Consider the following 18,824-nt stretch of genomic DNA (forward strand, 5'->3'; position numbering starts at 1 on the left):
GCAGGACAGTCTCACCCCAGGGCAAAGGACCTCCTGGGACTGCTGCTGCACTCTGCAAGACAGGGGGGACAGCTGAGAGCTGGAGCGAGGGGCACCCTCCCTTCACCCTTGGTGCTGGCTGGGGAAGGGTGCTTACGGAGCCGGGCCGGGGGGGAGGTGGCAAGGGGACCACCCAGTGCAGGGAGGGAGGGCACTTGGACGGCAGGGGTCAGGTGCTCCTGCAAGGGGAAGGGAAGGGGTGTGGGGCCGGGCAGAGCAGGGGGCAGGCCGCCCGGGCTCCACTCCCCACTCGCACTAGCTTCCACGGCTACTTGTCCCCAGAGAGGCAGGGCTCAGAGGTGCTCTGAGCTGCTCAGAGAAAAGGTGCAGAGACCTGTCCCTCCTCCCAAGAGGGCGAGAGGAGCAAGCCTGCTGAAGGTCCCAGGCTCTGAAACGTGATCCTGCTGGAGGCACCTCCCTGGGCCCCACCTCGCCCTCTCAGACCTATATATGTCGCCCGCCTTGGCTGGGCACGGGGGACGCAGGCTCACACGGTCTGCCGAGCCCCCGGGGATTCCTGTGGATGGAGCGGCCGAGGCACCAGGGGATGGCGAAAAACACGTACATGCGCTGGCGGCTCCCACTTGTCTGCCTCCTCTGGGAGGTGGCCATGATTGTCCTCTTCGGAGTCTTCGTGCGCTTCAACCCCGAAGCTGATGCGCACTGGGAGGAAGAGAAGCGAGAGATGAACCTAACTAGCGACATAGAGAACGATTTCTACTTCCGATACCCATGTGAGTATTTGGGAAGCCTAGTCTTGGTGCTGGCTGTCCCCATCCCATCCATCCCATCCCCACCCATCACATCCATCCCATCCCGTGGTAGAGCCTGTCAGAGGCAACATATTCACCAATTGCTGGGAAGTCAGGCCCTTGCCTTGAGGCTGGTTTGGGGTACACCAAAGAGCAAGAGAAAAGCCTTGTGGCCCTCCAATGCTTTTGAGGTTCCATCAGGGTACCGTGACACCAGCACGGTATTTTTCAGGAATAGGACTGACGTGTTCCCAGCACCCTGCAAGTTTCGGCTTGCTGCCCCCTCCCTCGGCTCTGGATCAGAGCGAGCTTTTCTGTGCATACGGAGGAACGGCTGTTGAGATCCTGTGACATCTTCCTCCCCTTCCTACGTCCTCCCCCACACTAGTAAATTACCCTTTAGGTACTGGCATTTCGATGCCGGAGTCCTCCTAACTTGCCAGGTTCCCAGGGCTCTTGGGTCACCACATGGTATTGCCATGGGGATTATTCAGGTAGTTAAAGCCCTTCTGGCCAGGCGGTGCCTTTAGCCAGCTTTGATCTCCAGGGCTGGTCATCTTTGTGAGCCGTTGGGAACAGGCTGCTTCTGTAGGCAATTGTTTCCAAGGAAGCAACAGGCCTGAGTCATGCATCTATTTAGAACATTTCCATTAAAAACACCTGCTAAATCAAAGGAGCTATAGAAACCTGTAGCTGCTGAGGATTAGCTAGTTCAGAAAAGGATTTGCTTACAGAAACCCACTGCTCAGCTGGCCTCTGGGTTAGTCTATGGCCGTGGCTGCCCTGGGCTCTCCCTTGAGATCTGCCCTTGGGACTAACACCACACAGGTTGGTGTGAAGCAGCAGCAATGCCCAAGGGCTGCTGTTCTCACTGATGTGCTGGGAGGAGATCAGGGGTCCAGGAAGGAGATTGTAGGAGCTAAGGACATGACTTCTCTTCTGTCCTCATATCCCACCCCTGCTCCGCAGTGCCAAATAATCCCCCTCAAATGGCTGCATGGATTCATACAGCTAAATCAACCTAAGAGCAACTGCTTAGCTCTTCAGAATTACAATTCTGTTTCAGACCTGAGGAAGGGCTCACATGCCCAAAAGCACAGATGGTTTTTCTCCGTTATCTAATAAGAAATACTCTCTCTCTGCAAAGATGGACAAACGTGGCAAGGGGACTGAGCTCTGGCATTTTGATCCCTGTGTCACTCCAGCACTGTTCAGAGGAGAGTGCGATAGTTGAACACCCAAGGATCATTTATATTAACGTGTCTGCGACTGCTGCTGCCTGTAGGACCTCTCTGCAATGGCAGTGGGATAGGACTGACAAACTGACGAGTCCTCCAAGCCCAGAGATGATGGGAAGGCGTGCAGGAGGAAGCCTATGCGTGGTTGTGTTAGTGGTGCCCATTGCCAGGTCCAGTTGGTGAGATAATTCCTTCTTATTTTGAATCACACATTAATATTCCCTAATGGGAATCCCTAATCCCAAGGGAAAAGAAATTAGATTCTTCAGCACAGGTAGCATTCCCAAAGCCCAAACACTTCCTCTCAATAGCGACAGTAATTGCCCTCCCACAAAAGCAAGGTCACAAAACCTTTAGGGCATAGCAGCTCCTGGGCTGCCACTGATTGATGCCAACACTATTCTTCTCAAGGGAAAACAAATGCAAGGTTTAGAAAAAGGCTTTAGATTGGGTGCAGTTTGAAGAAAGACCTGCTCTTCCTAGGTTTGTACAGGGTCTAGCACACAGTAGGGATCCTCTGTGTGTCTGGAGGTGGCACAGTCTGCAGCTTTAACTCTGACCTGTGTGTTTCTGCTAAAGTGGGAATATATAATGCAAATACCAGCAGGTAATTCTAGCTTAACGCTGGAGAAGAGAGGTAGGGAGAATAAATACAGCTGCAGAGGGAAAGTCTATGGGACTGTATGGTAAAGCCAGAGTTAGGAAGACTGGTTCTTAGGACATGCAAAGAAGCACATTTGAAGTGACCTCTGCTGAACAGCATCGGCTGCAGATCTTGTCTGTTCATTTTTTTACAAGAAATTTCATAGGCATGGGGGGCATTTTTAAAAACAAGCAGGTTAATTTGTCTCTACAATATGGCACTACATTGCTGGAGCCTGTCCAAATGCTCATCCTTATACAAGTTGCAAAATCTTGCAAAGCACCAAAGGACGAACCCTAGCCCTTAGTGGAAGCAACAGATACAACCCTGCAGTCCCTGCAAGAGCAGATCCAGGGCTGCTGGATTTCAGCACAGGTTTGGGGTAGAGCAGATTCTCAGTCACTGAATTTTCTTTGCCGTGAGTTTGTACCTTCTCTGAGGTGCACAGACATTGCTGGTTATAGTGACTTTAATGGTTTGTGCGCTGCATAATGCCGAACTTGCTGGCATAGCTCCGTCTATATTGTGTTTACCTGTTCTACAGCACGGGTTTGCTCATGGGAGTTTCCTAGGGGGGAACCCAGCCTTGTGTCTCCTGCTCTTTTCATGGACAGAGTGGCCTGCAGTGTGAGAGTTTGCATGGTTCAATTTGTAAGCATGTAGCATTTCAGCTCACTTAATTGCTAAGTTATGCTTATCTGATAGAAACATGCAGCATTAAAAAGTACAGCAGGTTTATTGCACCAAGAATTTCTTTCAAGAGGCTCAGGCAGGTTGGGTTTCCCCCCGGGGAAGGACATCTGAGGGGCTCCAGCTAGCAGGTCTGAGCATTTGTGGGAAGAACTGGGTCTCTCTGGTTTAAGGACTCAGAATCTCACAAGGTGGATCCTGGTCTCAAGGGTATTTTGCCACTGATTTCAGTGGCATTTAAAAATGTATTTGTAAACTTTCTTTGTTCTTGTACTCTTCTTGCTCTGAGCCATCACCAGAACCCTGCCTTGGATGGGCCTACCCAAAATGACCATTTATGTGTTTTTAACAAATCTTCACTGTTTGTTTTATGTGACATTTTCCAAGTTTTTTACAAAAGGGGAAAAAAACCCAATCCGAATAGAAAAATATTTTCCTTTGCACACTCTATTAGTCTCTGGTCTTCTCTTGCATACAGCTTTTAATAAACATTTTTTACTTTCAAGACTGAGCCTTTTAACCAAAAGCCAGTTTCCAAAAGCTGAGCCATTTTCAGACTTAGAAATGTGGGGACATGGGACAAACACACATTTTTCCTTGAATTTCCGCCCTACTGTTACTGATGTGGTTAGTGTCCTTGTCCTTTCACGACCAACTTCAAATGGCACTCACAGCCCTGCTATCCCCAGAGACCTGACAGTTCCTTCCCTCTGCACAGCTTTCCAGGACGTCCACGTGATGATATTTGTGGGCTTTGGCTTCCTCATGACGTTCCTCAAGCGTTATGGATTCGGAGCCGTGGGTTTCAATTTCCTCCTTGCTGCCTTTGGGATCCAGTGGGCTCTCCTGATGCAAGGCTGGTTCCACTCTTTCAAGAGCGGGAAGATCCTCATTGGAGTGGAGAAGTAAGGAGGAGATGGGCTCTGGGATGCCACCTCTTGACTGGCCAGTGGAAGAGCTGGGATGGGAGCCAAGCAGCTAGCAGCACCTGTCCCTACGTTACATGCAAACAAGTCTCTAAACTGTTGTCTTCCCTTCGCATACCTCCACTTGCTTTCCACCTTTTAGTCCAAAGGTGCCTGCCATTATGGTGGTACTGCTTAAAGGAAAATGTGAAATGAGCATCACCCCTTAGTCCCAAGCACCATAGATGCTAGCGCTGAGAACATACATAATCCACATTATTTAAATAATTTGGGGGAAAGCACCTTTCCTGGTCAGTGCGTCAGGATGGGAGGAAGAGCAGTGGGAAATCCAGGGCTGGCTCCTAATCACCTATTTGTCTTCAGGTGGGATCTCGAGAGCTGGGGGTGAGTGAGAGTCAGTTATGGAAGAGTATTTCCTCATTAAACCACAATTATCCTTCCCCTTTTCCAGCCTGATCAATGCTGATTTCTGCGTGGGCTCTGTGTGCATTGCCTTTGGGGCCATCCTGGGCAAAACCAGCCCCATACAGCTTCTCATCATGACTTTGTTTCAAGTCACACTCTTCGCGGTGAACGAGTACATCCTCCTCAACCTGCTTCATGTAAGGCTTTAGGCGGCATCCGTTTGGTTCCACTCCTTCCTCTCTGCATCTCTGCAAATTGTCTCCCTTTGCTATGGCTCCACCAAGCCATTGCCTTCATAAGCATTTGAAATGCAAGAATTCAGGCAGAAAAAGTAGACAGATTATGAAGGAGGGGGTCAGCGGGTGGTACTTCCTTGAGAAGGGAGATCTGGGGTTTTACACAAAAGCCTGGCAATTCAAGAGCACTGGGTCCCTCTGCTGCGTCTCCAGGCAGATGAGGAGTCTTAGCACAAAGGACCAGTCACTCTCTTTTTGCCTGAGATTTCCCTCTCATCCATTTTCCCTGCTGGAATATGGGCGTTGTAGAAGGAAATCAAGTGACAAAGAGGACAAGATGTCTGCTGATAGAGGCAGGGTTCTTGCCCTCCGAGAGAGGGCTTGGAGGACTAGGAAGCAAATGAGCTCCCAGAAGATCTAAGTACACATGGGAGCCAGCCTGGCTATCACTGCAATCCACTTGCCATGAGGACAGGTCAAAAAACTCCTTTCTGCTTCAATGCCTTCCAAGAGCAAGCTAAGAGGAATGCCATGACCATGCACAGGACCAAGCGAGCAGGACAGATAGCAGGACCAGAGCATTTTTGTCCACATCTCCACTGGACAAGGCTGGAAGGACCAGTGGGCAGACAAGCTGGGCATGATGCAAACCAGACCTCAGCTCCAGAATAAGTGGCAATTGCAGAAGCAAACCTCTGTTTTCCCATGGCTGCAGGTTAAGGACGCGGGTGGCTCCATGACCATTCACACCTTCGGAGCCTACTTTGGCCTCACAGTGACACGCATCCTATACAGACCCAACCTGGAGCAGAGCAAGGACAAGCAGGGCTCTGTGTACCACTCCGACCTCTTTGCTATGATCGGTGAGTCAGCCCTGCCTCAGGGTGCTGGTACCTGCAGACCACTCGACTGCAGAGGGCTGGTCCCTCCTGTGTCTCTGGGAAAACCAAACTGAAACCAGGATCTGCACCTGAGAATCTGTATCCCAGTCTTCCACCTCTCAGAGCTACTCAGCTCCCTTCTTCAGTGGCTGCGCTCAGATGGTGCCTGGGAAGACAAGGACATGTTTTGGTTCCCCCTCTCTGCCAGCCCCTCCTGATGCTGGTCCCATCATAGGGATCGTAGGTCTGGAGCAGCTGGACTACAGGATTTAACTTCCCCTTGTGCAGAAAAATCTTCTTTAGAGGTTTTTTTCAATCCCTGTATTCTCTCTTTTCCCTTAATCTACTTTGTCCCCTCCTCCCCATCCCACCAGGTACCCTGTATCTATGGATGTACTGGCCCAGTTTTAACTCAGCAATTTCTGACCATGGGGATGCCCAGCACCGGGCTGCCATTAACACATACTGCTCACTGGCTGCTTGTGTCCTCACCACAATGGCCTTCTCCAGCATGCTGCAGAAGAAAGGCAAGCTTGACATGGTAAGTGGGGAGCACAGAGCCCTATGCTGCCCAGGAGACTTATAATGAGGTTGATGGAGGGTCCAGGAAATGGTTGGCACTTGTCCTTTGCGGAACAGATACTGGGTTTCAGGGCGCAATGGTGAAACCAGCATGCGGGCAGAAACCCAGAGGCTATATTGCATAAGCAAGTGGGAAGTGAGTCCTGCAGTGCCTGAGGTGCAGGGTGATGCCCTGCACATGGTGGCCCATGTCACAGCAGGGACTGGACTTGCTCTGCCCAGAGAGCATGTTGATGAGCATGTTGCAGAGCCATGTTTGGCAGAGCTCTCCAGCAAGCCGAGCAGGGCCTGCGCGGCAGCTCGTGAGCAATCGGGGGGCTGACTTGTACGTGTTATGTGTGTGGGTGACATGTCTCTGTGACAGCAAAGCTTGCGTGACACATGGGTGAGACAATTTCCATCTCATCACAACTCCCCACCCAGATTTGTGGATGCAAAGAGTGTGTGTGGTACGGGGAGTGGGAGTCTGTGCGCCTGTGCTACAGACAGAGGCTGCCTGTTCTCTTGTTTTTCACCAACAAGCAGGAAAATGGGCCCTGATATTTCCTCTGGAAACATGTTCAGAGCTGATTCTCCCACTTTGCCATTTGCACCATCCCTGAGCAACTGCAGTCTCCCTGAGATGCCAAGACAGGGCGGTTACTTCTGCAGGTACACATCCAGAATGCAACGCTGGCGGGTGGCGTGGCCGTGGGCACCAGTGCGGAGATGATGCTGACTCCATACGGCTCCCTCATTGTTGGGTTCATCTGTGGCATCGTGTCCACGGTGGGGTATGTCTACCTCACGGTGAGTGCTGCTTTAGGGGTCTGCAGCCTTGGTCCAGTTAAGGAGACCAGAAATGGATTCACTTCCCTTTGAGGGTTTCCGCTTTCCACATGTGGATGCACTTCTGGCTCCATTTACTGCCCCAAAATGCTCAGGAAAGTTCAGTCTCCCAACAGGAGAGTGTTTGGAGGATATGTTGTTATTTTATCTTGAGCTTGGCTCACATCTTTGTCTACAAGCCCTTAGCTCTCTTATGGGACACAACATCACTCTTCCTTCTCTGCTTGTCCCAGTCCTCCATGGAAGGAACTAATCCTTTCCAGGGCTGTGCTCATGTCCCTGATCGCTCTCTCTACCTCCCTTCCCTTCAGCCTTTTTTGGAGTCCAGGTTGCACATCCAGGACACGTGCGGCATCCACAACCTCCACGCCATGCCGGGCCTTATTGGGGGCATTGTGGGGGCCATCACTGCTGCTGCAGCCACAGAGGATGTGTATGGAAAGGAAGGGTAAGACAGCTTGAAAATCTTCCCTGAGAATAGATTTTACCTGGGGCTCCTTGTGCTGGGAGCAAGGAACAATTAACAGCCCTTGTTAATTGTCCAGAGTTGCCCCTTTCCCCCTAAAAAATCATGGGGTGCACTGACTGTGTCAGGCTTACTGAAGCGTAAAGACTCATCTCTTGTAGCTGACTTTTGGTGGCCTCAAAAAGTGAGCCACAAGCCTACTGCTTGGCGTTATTCTGGGGCACAGTGGGTGGGGAAGTGCACCTCCCTCCATCCCTGCATTGTTTTGGGGGTCAGGTAAGGCTGAAGGTCTGAAATACAAAAGAAATGTTTATATTTTGGGCTCCTCCTAGGTAGAGCTTTGCCCGGGGGCCAGAGGAGAAGGAAGTGAGCGATCTTTTGTGTCATTGCGACACTTTCCTGGTCCGTTGCAGAAGAGGGATGGGGCTAGGGAGGAGTCCCTGAGGGAGTAGGGCAGCACGGCTCCTCCAGAGCTGGGGAAGATCTGTCAGGAGCAATCCTCACCACTTCTGCCCTCGGCAGGCTCATCAAGGTGTTTGACTTCACTGGCACGTACCAGACACGGACACCCAGTGTCCAAGGAGGGTTCCAGGCGGCTGGCATTGTGGTGTCTCTGTTGATCGCTTTTGCCGGAGGAGCCCTTGTGGGTAAGCGGGAGGGGAGCACAGAGAGGGGAGGGTTGAATCCAGCCTGTGGCACTGAGCACCGTGCCAGGGCTGCATTTGCCCCCTTTGCTGCCGGGACGGGCGGACTGCGGCCATCCGCACCCTGCCTGCATCCCACACGGCACTATGGCCCCCTGCCCACTGCCCTGCCCACCTGCTTCCAGGGGCCATCCTGAAGCTGCCGGTCTGGGGCGACGCCGCCGCCGAGAACTGCTTTGAGGACGACATTTACTGGGAGGTGAGACTAGGAAGGGCAGCCGGACTGGCCAAGACACCGAGACAGGGTTTGGGGTCGAGGCCGGCGGCGGGGAGGGGGGCGGGAGGCACAAGATGGCGCTGTCGCCCCGCGGCGTGAGGGGCTGCCGTGGCGCGGCGCTGAGGGGGCTCTGCCGCGCTGCAGGTGCCGGAGGACGAGGAGAGCGACGTGTACCACATGCACAACCCCGACAAGCCCGCCTCGCCCTGAGCCGCCCACGGCCCTCCGCCACCCCCCGCCACTCGCTGCCCCCTCAAGGGGGTGGCGGGGCTGCCCGCCATCTTCGCACCCGCGGGGCTGCCCCCGCCGCCTCTTCCCACACCACAGGACCCGGACCTCTGCTTCGGGAGGGGGGCAAAGGCTCGTTTTCTCCCTGTGATGACAAGGCACCTGGCCTGGCCCTTCTCTCCCGCTTTTGTAACAAGCTGTTTTGAATAAAATAAAAACATGTTCTTCTTTCCAGGCCTGTGCTCCCTTGTGTGAATAGTGGAGACGATGGGATGTCGCCCAGACCCCGTCTCTCCTGCCGGCAGCATAGAGCAGTTGCTAGGGGAGCTCATGGCTGCCAGGGGTAAAGCAGAGGCGCTGGGACACTCCCGGTGCCTGGGGGCCAAAGTGGATGCAGAAGCGATGGCAATGCAGGGATAGCACAGGCTGTGGAGACACTTGGCTTAGGACCTGGTGCCTTAAAATACAGCAACTGGAGGCAACAGCCAGGCTTTCCACGGTGGGGCCGAGCCCATGTGGGAAGCACAGGCCAGACTGGTGCTTTTGGGGGGGGGTGCTGGGGCTCAGTGGCTGTCCCTGTGCTCACGCTGCCATCCAAGGCCTGGGCAAGGGCCAGATTTGAGTCCGGCTACACTTCTACATGCCTCCACCTTCACCTTCTCAACTGCTTTACAGAGGCCTCCATCAGCTCCTTGGGAGCCTTGTTTGCACATACGGCGCAGGCTGGCAAGACCCTTTCCTCTTTGGTTTCAGCCATTTCTTCCAGTGTCATCAGACCACTCCTTCCATTCACCAGTGCTATCCTGATGGGAAAAGCTAGATGCCAGAGCACAGCCAGCAGCTCTTAACTGGACCATCAGGCTTCAGCCAGAGTTGGAGGAGACAGAAATGAAAATCAGGCCTAAAACCTGCATGTTTTCCAGGGTGATATGATGTGAGGAGCAGGAGAGGAAAAGGGGGGGAAAAAAGGAGGTAGGAGGGCTGATAGGTCTCTTCACCGCATCTAGCTGTAATTCTCACACCTGAGGGGGGAGTCAAAAGTAGCTATTCACATCCCCTTGGGATATGACACCCTCATTTTCCATGCTGGGTAAAGACAAAAACCCTTTACAACATGTTTCTGGAATTTGTCAGCGGCTGCCAGCAGCAGCATGTTAATTAAATGTCGGCAAAGATGGAAGCAAGGAGGCTCTGCTCTAATTGGACACTTTGCTTGGTGGAGCTGAAAAACATTGTGACAGAGGAGGAGGCGCCAAAACACTGTGTTCCCCCGCCATGGCGCGGGGCTGGGGACAGCCTGGAGCAGGAGATGCTCTCTTCTGAACCTCTGCGTTGCCTGAGACAACCCCGCCATTGAAAAAGGAAGGGTAACAAAATAACAAAAGGCCTAAAATCCTGCATCGGAATGGTCTCAAGCACGGCAGCAGCATGGAGTAAAGGAAACGGGCTTGTTGGCTAAGGGGAACCTCAGAAATATCGTAGCTTGGCCATCAGGAGCTCTAGCTCTCTTGCCAGCTGGTGGTATAGCGTATATTCTTTTATGATGGCAAAGGCAGGTCTGACAGGGTAGAAATGGTCTCCAGAGAATGATCACTGCAGAGGCTGAGCATATGTTGAGCTGCATCCCTTCCCCAGGGCAGGGATGGGAAAATGAGGGGGGATTCCTGATTTCCCTGTGCTGGGATCTGCTGAAGGAAGGAGATCTCCTCCCACCCTCTTTGCATTGGAGAAAGGATGTAACAGCCATTTTCTGTTCACAGCTTCATCTGTGGAGCCCGTCAGAAACCGTCACAGAGACATTGACTGACAGGTGCTGTAGACAGTCTTATTTCAAAAGGGGAGTCCTAAACTTTTTGCCCCAAGCTTTCAAAACCACCTGAAAGCAGAAGCAGACCTCTTGGGAACCATATTTCCTACTGCCTCACCAGAGCAGTGCCCTTCTGTCCCACCCCATTTGAGCTTCTGGCCACATCCCAGACAACCCAGCATCCAGCTGGGCCCCGTGGCCTCTGGTCTTTCCTCCCAGCAGCTTGCAAGGGGCTGCAGGGATCACTAAGTGCAAAGACTGAGCAACCCTTGTTGCTTTAGCGAGGTAGCCAGCTCGCATCTCTGGTGGGACAGGTCTGTGAGCACCAGGAGATGGTCCTACCCCATGTGCACATGCCAGCAGAAGGAGCCCCAACCTCGCTCCCCTCTGCCTCCTCCTCGTGGGAAGATACCTAAATTGCCCAGGCTGCTGGGCAGCGAAGCGTTTTATTGCCCATGCTCTTGCAGGACTCAGTCTGGTCTCAATACCTAAATCACTCGCTGGGGCTGGCCTTGCAGTTTTAATTCCCTGGCAAACAATGCTGGGGTCGGGCTGGCGCGTTTGAAGTTCGGTCGCAGCCCCAGCAGTGGACAGAGGGTTTCTCAACGGGGGAGCGCAGGGAGCAGAGGATTGGGCTGCTCCGGCAAGCAGGAGGATGTGAGAAAGGGGCTGTCGATACCCGCAGGGATTAGGTGGTACAAATTGGCTGGGAAGCACCGGAGGCATTGACCAAAGTTGTCCTGGGGCAGGTTCCCATGGCGGGGCTGGCTGAAACAACTCGTCTTCAAGGAGGCTGGAAGGCCCAGCCTGGCTGCTAATCCTCTGGGATCTATGGAGCACAGAGCAGAAAAGAGGTTAAAAAAAAAAAGGAAAATCTCAAGTAAAGGTGGTGGTTTCCCCAAGGGGATGATGTTACAGAGAGCGGGAAGGGGAGGGGAACAGCATCATTTAATCCCACTTTTAATAGGCAGGTGGTGGGCTTTGCCTGCACTCCCGCTCCTGAGAGCTGTTGCAGAGATTTTGGGGGAAGACCTTTGCTCACCTCCTCTGTCCCCCTCTCCTGGTGGGGACCCCTGTGCTTCGGCAGAGGGTCCCCATCTGCAGGCCTGCCTGGGAGAAAAGGGGTCCTGTGCTCTGTGTGTGTTGGTGTGCGTGGGTGTGGGTGCAGGTATGTGGTGCAAGCACCAGATTTGGGCTGAAACAGGCTCATTGCATGCCTGAGGCACTGGCCACAGCAGATCTCCCACTGGTGGTGTGCCCATGTGTGCAAAGTCCCGTGTCCCCACGCACATGCCTTCAGCCTTCTTGACCACACACAACCAGGACACTGAAACCCACGTTGTCCACGTTGCCAGCAGTGTCAGCACACCCTCGCACACGCGTGCCAGCCTGCCAGCCACGGCACCGCTGTGCCCATCCATCTACCTTTGCTGTGCACGTCCATCGACCTGTGCCGTGCACGTCCGTCTACCTTTGCGCTGGAGCAAGCGCATGCATGTCGGACCCGGCGTGTCCACGCCTGCGTGAGCACCGCTCCATCCCCTTCTGAAGGAGCGCTGTAAATTGTAATCAGATTAGGGCAGCCGGTCGCTTAGGGCCCTTGAAAAGGGCATACGTCCCCTCATCAGTACCTAGCATTGAGTCGCACAAAGGGTCTAAGTAACTCGGCAGGGGTCGGGCCCTCTGGAGCGCAGGGGAGGGGGCTCGCCTTTCTTTTCTCTCTGTCCCTTGTAATTATGTCAATTTGCTAGCCAAATTGTTTGCTTGAGTGGACAGTGGGGGCTTGCCCCCCTTCCCGCCTCCCCCCCACCCCTAACCCCATTCATGTGCTAATGTGGGAAGGAGCATGGCCTCCTGACTTCGGGAGGTGGCCGTTGAGGAGCAAAGTACAGGGGCCACGGGCCAAGAGCCCCCCATCTACATGCCTGTGGATGCTTTGGCCATACAGCCCAGATGAACGGGGCACTCCTGTTTGCTTTAGCCCATGGCAGGGTGTGCAGTGCCCAGCCAGCCCCAGCCAGCCCTGGTTTTCTCTGGCCAGACTTGGTTTTCTCCAGCCATCCCTCACCTGTGCCGTATCCCAGCTTGGGCCATTGCATCCCCAGGGCAGCGAGCTGTGCCCCGCTGCGCGGCGGCTTTTTCGGCACACCTCCCCATCCGCGCACCTCCCAGCATTTGCATATATTCTGCCCGCAAATCCTTGTCAAGGGGAGCTCTTTATTGCCTGTATAGATCACAGGGTGTTAGTTAAGGGGCTTCTTTGTATTGCCTCAGACAGCTGGGGTCATCAAAAGTCCTGTGGTGGGAAGGAGAGACAGGAGGAGGGGGGAAGCTCTGACAATACGGACTGAAGGATTAAAGGAGCATATAAAGTTCCTATTGAGTGAGACAAGAGGCTGTTCACTCCCAAGATTGACAGCGACCAGGAGGCGATTCCCAACACAATGTCCAATTAATTCTCTACCCTCTTCGCTGCCGTCTCCTCCCTCCCTCCTCTCCTGGACTGGAGCATGAGCAGGGAAGGGCTGAAGCCAAGATCCTCAAGAAGGTAATTAATTATTCTTGACTAAGAGGAGCCTGCCGGGGTGCAGGCCAGTCCCCAGGCTCGCTGGGCATTTATCCCCCTCCAATGGGCTCCCATCAGCTTGGGCCACTTTGGGGTAGTTTTCCATCACAGGCAGAGCTGTCCCACCAAGGGTCCATGTCCATGGCAGGTCCTGCACCATAACCATGGTTAGTACTGAGCCCAGAAGAGGTAGATTTAGGGCTAAAGCCAGGCTGGCAGCGGTATGCAGCCGGGCAAGACAGTGGCAGCAAGAGAGCTAGGGAGCAGGGTGCAGTGGATGGGCATGCAGATAATTTGGGGAGAGGCAGAGCAGCATGTGTCAGGCCTGGGGATCAGGTCTTACCCGTGCATGCAGTGGCAATGGTTAAAGCAGCTCCATTCACCCTGGTTTTGTAGGGAGAAGTGGGCTTCTGGCCATAAGGATGCATTGCCACTGTCCCCTGGGCTGGCTGCCCACACTGGCCCCAGTGCTGGACATAGCAGGATCTGTAGGAGATATTTGTGAGTGTTCTCCTACCTCTCCTGCTAATGGCATCTCTGATGTACCCCCATGTACAGGAGCAGAATCTGGTCCACCACATGAAATTCCTGCAAACCACTGAGTATGAATTGTTTGATTTGTTTGGTCTATTTTTTCCCTTGCAAACATCTCAGCCCAGAGGGTGGGACTAATCAGGAAAGCACCTTTTCTCGCAGCTGGCCAACTTTTTGTTGGTACTCTCTGCAGCACTGAAGCTCCCAGACACAGGTGGCAAATGTTCTTCCACAGTGACAAACATCTCCAAATCACCTGGTTTGGGAGAAAAAGCCATGCAACCAGGAGGGCCCGGTTCTCAACACAGGGGACACTTTGGGCAGCCCATCTCCCCTGTTCCCACCGCTCAGCACCGACCCCTTCCCCTCTACCACCCCTGCCCGTGGCACCATGCTGGCGTGGGGTGGGGGGACTGGTGCTGCCCACACCATGCACCCCATGAGCAAGAGATGCCCTGGGGATGCCGGCGCGGGGCTGCCAGTTGCTCGGTGTCTCCTGCCTGCTCCCTCCCGCCGCACACGCTCCCAGTGAAGTTGTTTGAAAGTCTTCCGGCAGTTTTCGCGGCCAGGAATAACAGATTAGCCATGATCTGATCAGCCCAGTATCTAAGCTGTATTCTCCCCGCTGACAAGTATTTGAAAGAGGGGAGGGGCCACTTTCAGCCCAACGATGAATCTTTCACCAACAAGAAAAGACCCTTTTTTCTCCCGCCAGCCGCAGGCTGCTCCATGCCCTGTTGCTAAGCGAGACCCGGGGCCGCTGCTTGCACGCGGCCAGCTCCAGCAGAGCCCTTGGGTTAGCAGGATCAGGAGATTCACACCAGACATCTTGTTTTTTTGGGGGGGTGTTTCTTTTCTCACCCGCCTTTGACTGGCAGATAACAGCTTGTCGGCGAGGCCTGGGGATGCCCCTGCCGAGGCGACTCACCCAGGGAGGAAAGGGAAGATGCAGAAGCCTTTGGAGGGCAGATTGGGGCATTGGGGTCAGGGGCTCAGTCCTAAATGCCTGGGGTTTGCTACCACACGTGGGGATGTCCCTAGCTGGGCTGAAGAAGGCAGTCACCCCACATACCCACAGCCTCCATGTCCTGGTGGGTTGGGGGGCAGCGGGACCTTGGGGACATGGCCTTGGAGGATGCTTGGTGCTGGTGGGCAAGGAAAAGCCTGGCTTGACTTCATGCAGGGGTAGCTCTGGGCATGGGCTTGCAGGGGGACATGTGGCAGAGGAAAAAGGAGGACCAGCTTTGGGCTAGCTTTTTGGTCCCCACAGCCTGATACTGCTCTGGAGCACCCTCTCCCCCTGCCAGCACCAGCCAGGGCAAACCACCCTGTGAGAAAGAAGGGAAATAACTAAAACAAAGGCTTTCCAGGCTATTTCTGGAGCTGCCAGCATGAGGTGCCCTCGCCTAAGACATGGTGCTCACATCTCCCTCCTCTCCTGCAAGGCAGCGGTGCAGGCAGGGCTGTAGGCTGCCAGGCCTTGGGCTGGCACCTTCCCAGCTCCCTGCCTGCCCTGCCTGCCCTCCCTCGCAGGCAGGGTGCTGGGGGGGAGGAAGGAAGCGTGTACCCCTCCAGTGACTCTCTAGTGCCACTGCCGAACCTCCCTCACCGCCCCGAGCAAAGGCACCCCCCGTATTACCGATGCACGGCAGCTCAGGCTCTTTGTGCTCAGCCCTATGCGGGAAATCCTCCCTCTCTGCTGCTGTAGGGAGCCTGGAGAAACCTCCTCGTCCCTACCTCAGCCTGGGAAGACTTTCTTGACCTCCTGCGAGCCCTTGATCTCACAATGGAGGGAGGTGAGCAGGGCTCATTGCGCTAACATGCAGGAGAACTGTGGAAGAGACCCACAGGAAGGCTGTTTCCCCGTCCATGGGAAAGGGGAATCGCTCTGACATGGCACCACAAGCTGCTCCCTCCCCACGGCTATGCCCTGTGCCCAGTTGGAGCAAAAAGCACTAGGGAAAGATGCCAGAAGGGCTGCAAAACTTACCGCTGCTTTGAGCAGCACAAAAAGGAAAGAAACCCTGAGCCTTCACGTTTGAAACACAAAAGGCCGGATCCATGGCTGTGATACAGCCCCTTTCTGTAGCTTTAGCAGCACAAGCAGCTGTAAAACTGGCTTCTCTGGCGAGCTGAGCTCTTCTCCGGTTTGGGGGGCATCCCTTGGTCACTGAAGGGGAAGCGCCAGTGCCAATGCCATGGACCACGTCCAGCGCCATGGGCAGCGGGATGGGATTGCCAGTGCCCCGAGGTTGTGCTTAGTCACACTGGAGGCATGATGACTTTCTCCCATCTTCCCAGGAGTAGCAGTTACCTACATTTGGCGTTCTGGAGGAAGGTGGTGTTACAGTGCAGGTGCTCCATCAGTTTGTGGTCGCCGTGGGTAACAGTGGCTGTGCGGGCTGCTTGCCATGCTTGGCCATGGGCACCTACCCCAGATAAATCCCGCCCAGCCAGCAGTTTCTCAAGGGTGTATTCAAGTCTCTCTAGGCTTGAGCCAGCAAAGAGGTCTGCTGACCTCTGAGACATCTCTCAGTCCCAACCATCCAGCTAACTCTCTGTCACCCTTTTTTCCCAGTGTTGGCCACCCCGGCAGGTAAGTACCTTACCACTCCTCTGGTACTTCAGGCCAGATTTCTCACTCTTTTTTGGGTGGCTCTGCTAGCCATGAGACACATCCTCTGCTGGATGGACAGATGTCCTGCCTTGCTGTGCAGCCAGGAATCACTTGTGCAGAGGAGCAGGGGGAGAGCTGGGGGCCTGGAGCACACCCTTCGTCCTCTCCTGGGGAGGCCGAAGGACTTTTGACATACATCTTAAATCTTCCTGGCCCACTGCTTGGTTAAACCTGCAAATGGCGTCTGTTCCTCTTGGATAAACTGCCATGCTCATTCACTTTATTGTTTGCAATATGATGACCCAATACTCACACCATGGACATCACCAACCTTCACATCATCATGACACTGACCAGGTTTCTAGGAGCTCCATGTGCTACAAACAGCAAGTCCTCAGCGACAAAATTAATTGCTGTTGACTATATTTCTTTTGCCTCAGTTGTTTCTCCTGGCTTTGCCTCCAAGCCTTGGCTTTGCCTTGATTTGTGCTGGAAGGTGCTTTGTGGGTGAGAGCAACAGCTCCTCCTTCAACTTCACTTTTCTCTGGGGAATCCTGAACCACTAAAACCAATTTACTCTTTAACTCTGGGTAGCCTCTACATTGAAAATGCTCTATAAAACCCTCCTCTGGGAAGGATGTGGTCTGCAGAGAGAAACCCAACTGTCCTGATGGTCTGATCATCTGCAGGAGAGCACAGGGGCTCTTCCCCAGCCAGGGGCTGGGCAGCACCACTTCTTCTTGAGGAAGACAGGAAAAAATTTGCCTTCAAGGACTAGTCAGTAAAATCTGATCTGAGAATTCATGTCCCAGTGCTGAAATAAACCATTGTGCAGCAAAGAATAGTACACAATGTAAGCACTCAGGAAAGAAGAAAATAATTTTATCCTGATTTCTAGTGTCTTCCTGACTTGTGAGCACCCTCCCATACTCACACATGTCAGCAGAACACAGCAGAGATATATTTATATGAAAATCCGGCTGTCTCCACAGCTATCTATAGCATTTCTTTCTGTGCCCTTAGCTCCATCCCATGGCTATGGGTTTGGTTTGCTTCAGTTTGGTTCCAGCACCTGGAACATCCCTGTGCAAAGGGACCATATCAGCACCTTGTGTCCAAAGGGAACCAAAATAAAGATCCATCGTGCAATCAAACCGGCAGCTTGGATAGATTGGGGGGCACATGGGGAGCCTCGAGCATTGCAGCATCCTTTTCTGGGGCGCCACAGGCCTCCCTGCAGACGAGGGCCCCCGCTCAGAAAGAAGTGGCGGCACATCAGTATGCAGAAGTGGTCGTCGCTCGCCAATAAATTAGCATAAACCACTCTAGGAGGTAAATAGACATACAAGGCGCCAGTGTGTGCAGCGTGGGCTGCGGCTTTGTCTCAGCCCCACTATTGTCACGGCCCCTGCTGCACACTGACCGAGTGGGGCCGGTGTGGTGGGCTCTTACACTTTTGACTGCTGGATAAAAGGGAGGAACATAAAGAGAGGGGAGAACTTTTTTTCAGGTTTTTTTATAAGTCCAGACGAAGTTACAGACGTCTGTTAAACGTCAATTACAGCTGAATAAAGACGTCTGCTTGAGGCTTAGTTATGGCTCCTTTCAGCCTCCAAGATTTTTCCAGGGCTGGCCCGGGATGCCTTCGGCAACCTAATTTGGAGATTGTAACTCTATAAACAGGCTCTGGCATTAATCAAGGCTGGTGAAAATGCAAATAATGGTGTGGAGGGGGCTCGGGGATGGGACAGGGTCCTGCGCCTTGCAACTCAGGGCAGGGAGTAAAAAGAGGAAAGCAAAGAGGAGGAAGAAAGGGGCCATGCAGAAGAGCAGGGATCCATAAATAGAGAGCTTGGTGGGGTTTGCTGACTTTCCTCCTGGTGCTCTGGGAATCTGGTCCCATCAGGACTGTCTGTACCCGCCTCCGCTTCCCACTGGTTAACCCTTGCGGTGCTCCTGGCTGTCTGAGCCAGGAACGTGGCCTTTCCATGCCTGGTTGCTTAGGTTTTCCCAGCAAGACCAAGGCCAAAACACCAACAAACTGGACATTTAATGGTTTAAAATCCTGGAGGATCCCTGAGTGTTTGGGAGAATCCAGACTATATGAGAGGGTGTCAGAGCAGTAGGAGACTGCAAAGACTCGCTCCTTTGGGAGGGCAGCATGGTCCCTCATTGCTTGTTTTGTGGCTTGTTGATATCATATCTATTAGTTCATGGAAAAAAGGCCTCTGAGCTCTAGCTGAGGCAGGGAACGAAGTCCCAGGTCAGTGTTGTCCGCACCATTAAAAGCCATCCCAGTGTCCATGAAGACCAAAACACTCTTCAGCAGGGACAAGGTACATAGGGATCTTCTTCCATCTCAGTAACACCTACATCAAGAGGACGAGGGTGGAGGGCTGGAACTCCCCTTGGCCTCATTGACAGTATTGCCTTGTGTCCTGGGATGCTCTGGCAGGCTGAGGTCA

The 18,824-nt window shown here is 53.5% G+C and overlaps 1 protein-coding gene across 1 annotated transcript; it reads left to right on the forward strand.

The window, feature by feature from the left end:
- Positions 1–240: 240 nt before the first annotated feature.
- On the forward strand, positions 241–9,069 carry RHCG (Rh family C glycoprotein). The gene is made up of 10 exons (XM_075764730.1): positions 241–773; positions 4,081–4,267; positions 4,740–4,890; positions 5,645–5,792; positions 6,185–6,351; positions 7,044–7,181; positions 7,532–7,668; positions 8,209–8,333; positions 8,516–8,589; positions 8,752–9,069. Exons 1-10 carry the CDS (start codon positions 563–565, stop codon positions 8,815–8,817), a joined length of 1,404 nt encoding a protein of 467 aa, XP_075620845.1. The 5' UTR covers positions 241–562; the 3' UTR covers positions 8,818–9,069.
- Positions 9,070–18,824: the final 9,755 nt, after the last annotated feature.

This window comes from Balearica regulorum, chromosome 12 (genome assembly GCF_011004875.1).
Source record: "Balearica regulorum gibbericeps isolate bBalReg1 chromosome 12, bBalReg1.pri, whole genome shotgun sequence".
Lineage (NCBI taxonomy): Eukaryota > Metazoa > Chordata > Aves > Gruiformes > Gruidae > Balearica > Balearica regulorum.

Coding starts and splice junctions, on each gene's coding strand:
- RHCG (XM_075764730.1), top strand. CDS start 563: ATGGAGCGGCCGAGGCACCAGGGGATGGCGAAAAACACGTACATGCGC. Junction 4,891..5,644: donor TCCTCCTCAACCTGCTTCAT/GTAAGGCTTTAG, acceptor CCATGGCTGCAG/GTTAAGGACGCGGGTGGCTC. Junction 6,352..7,043: donor AGAAAGGCAAGCTTGACATG/GTAAGTGGGGAG, acceptor TTACTTCTGCAG/GTACACATCCAGAATGCAAC.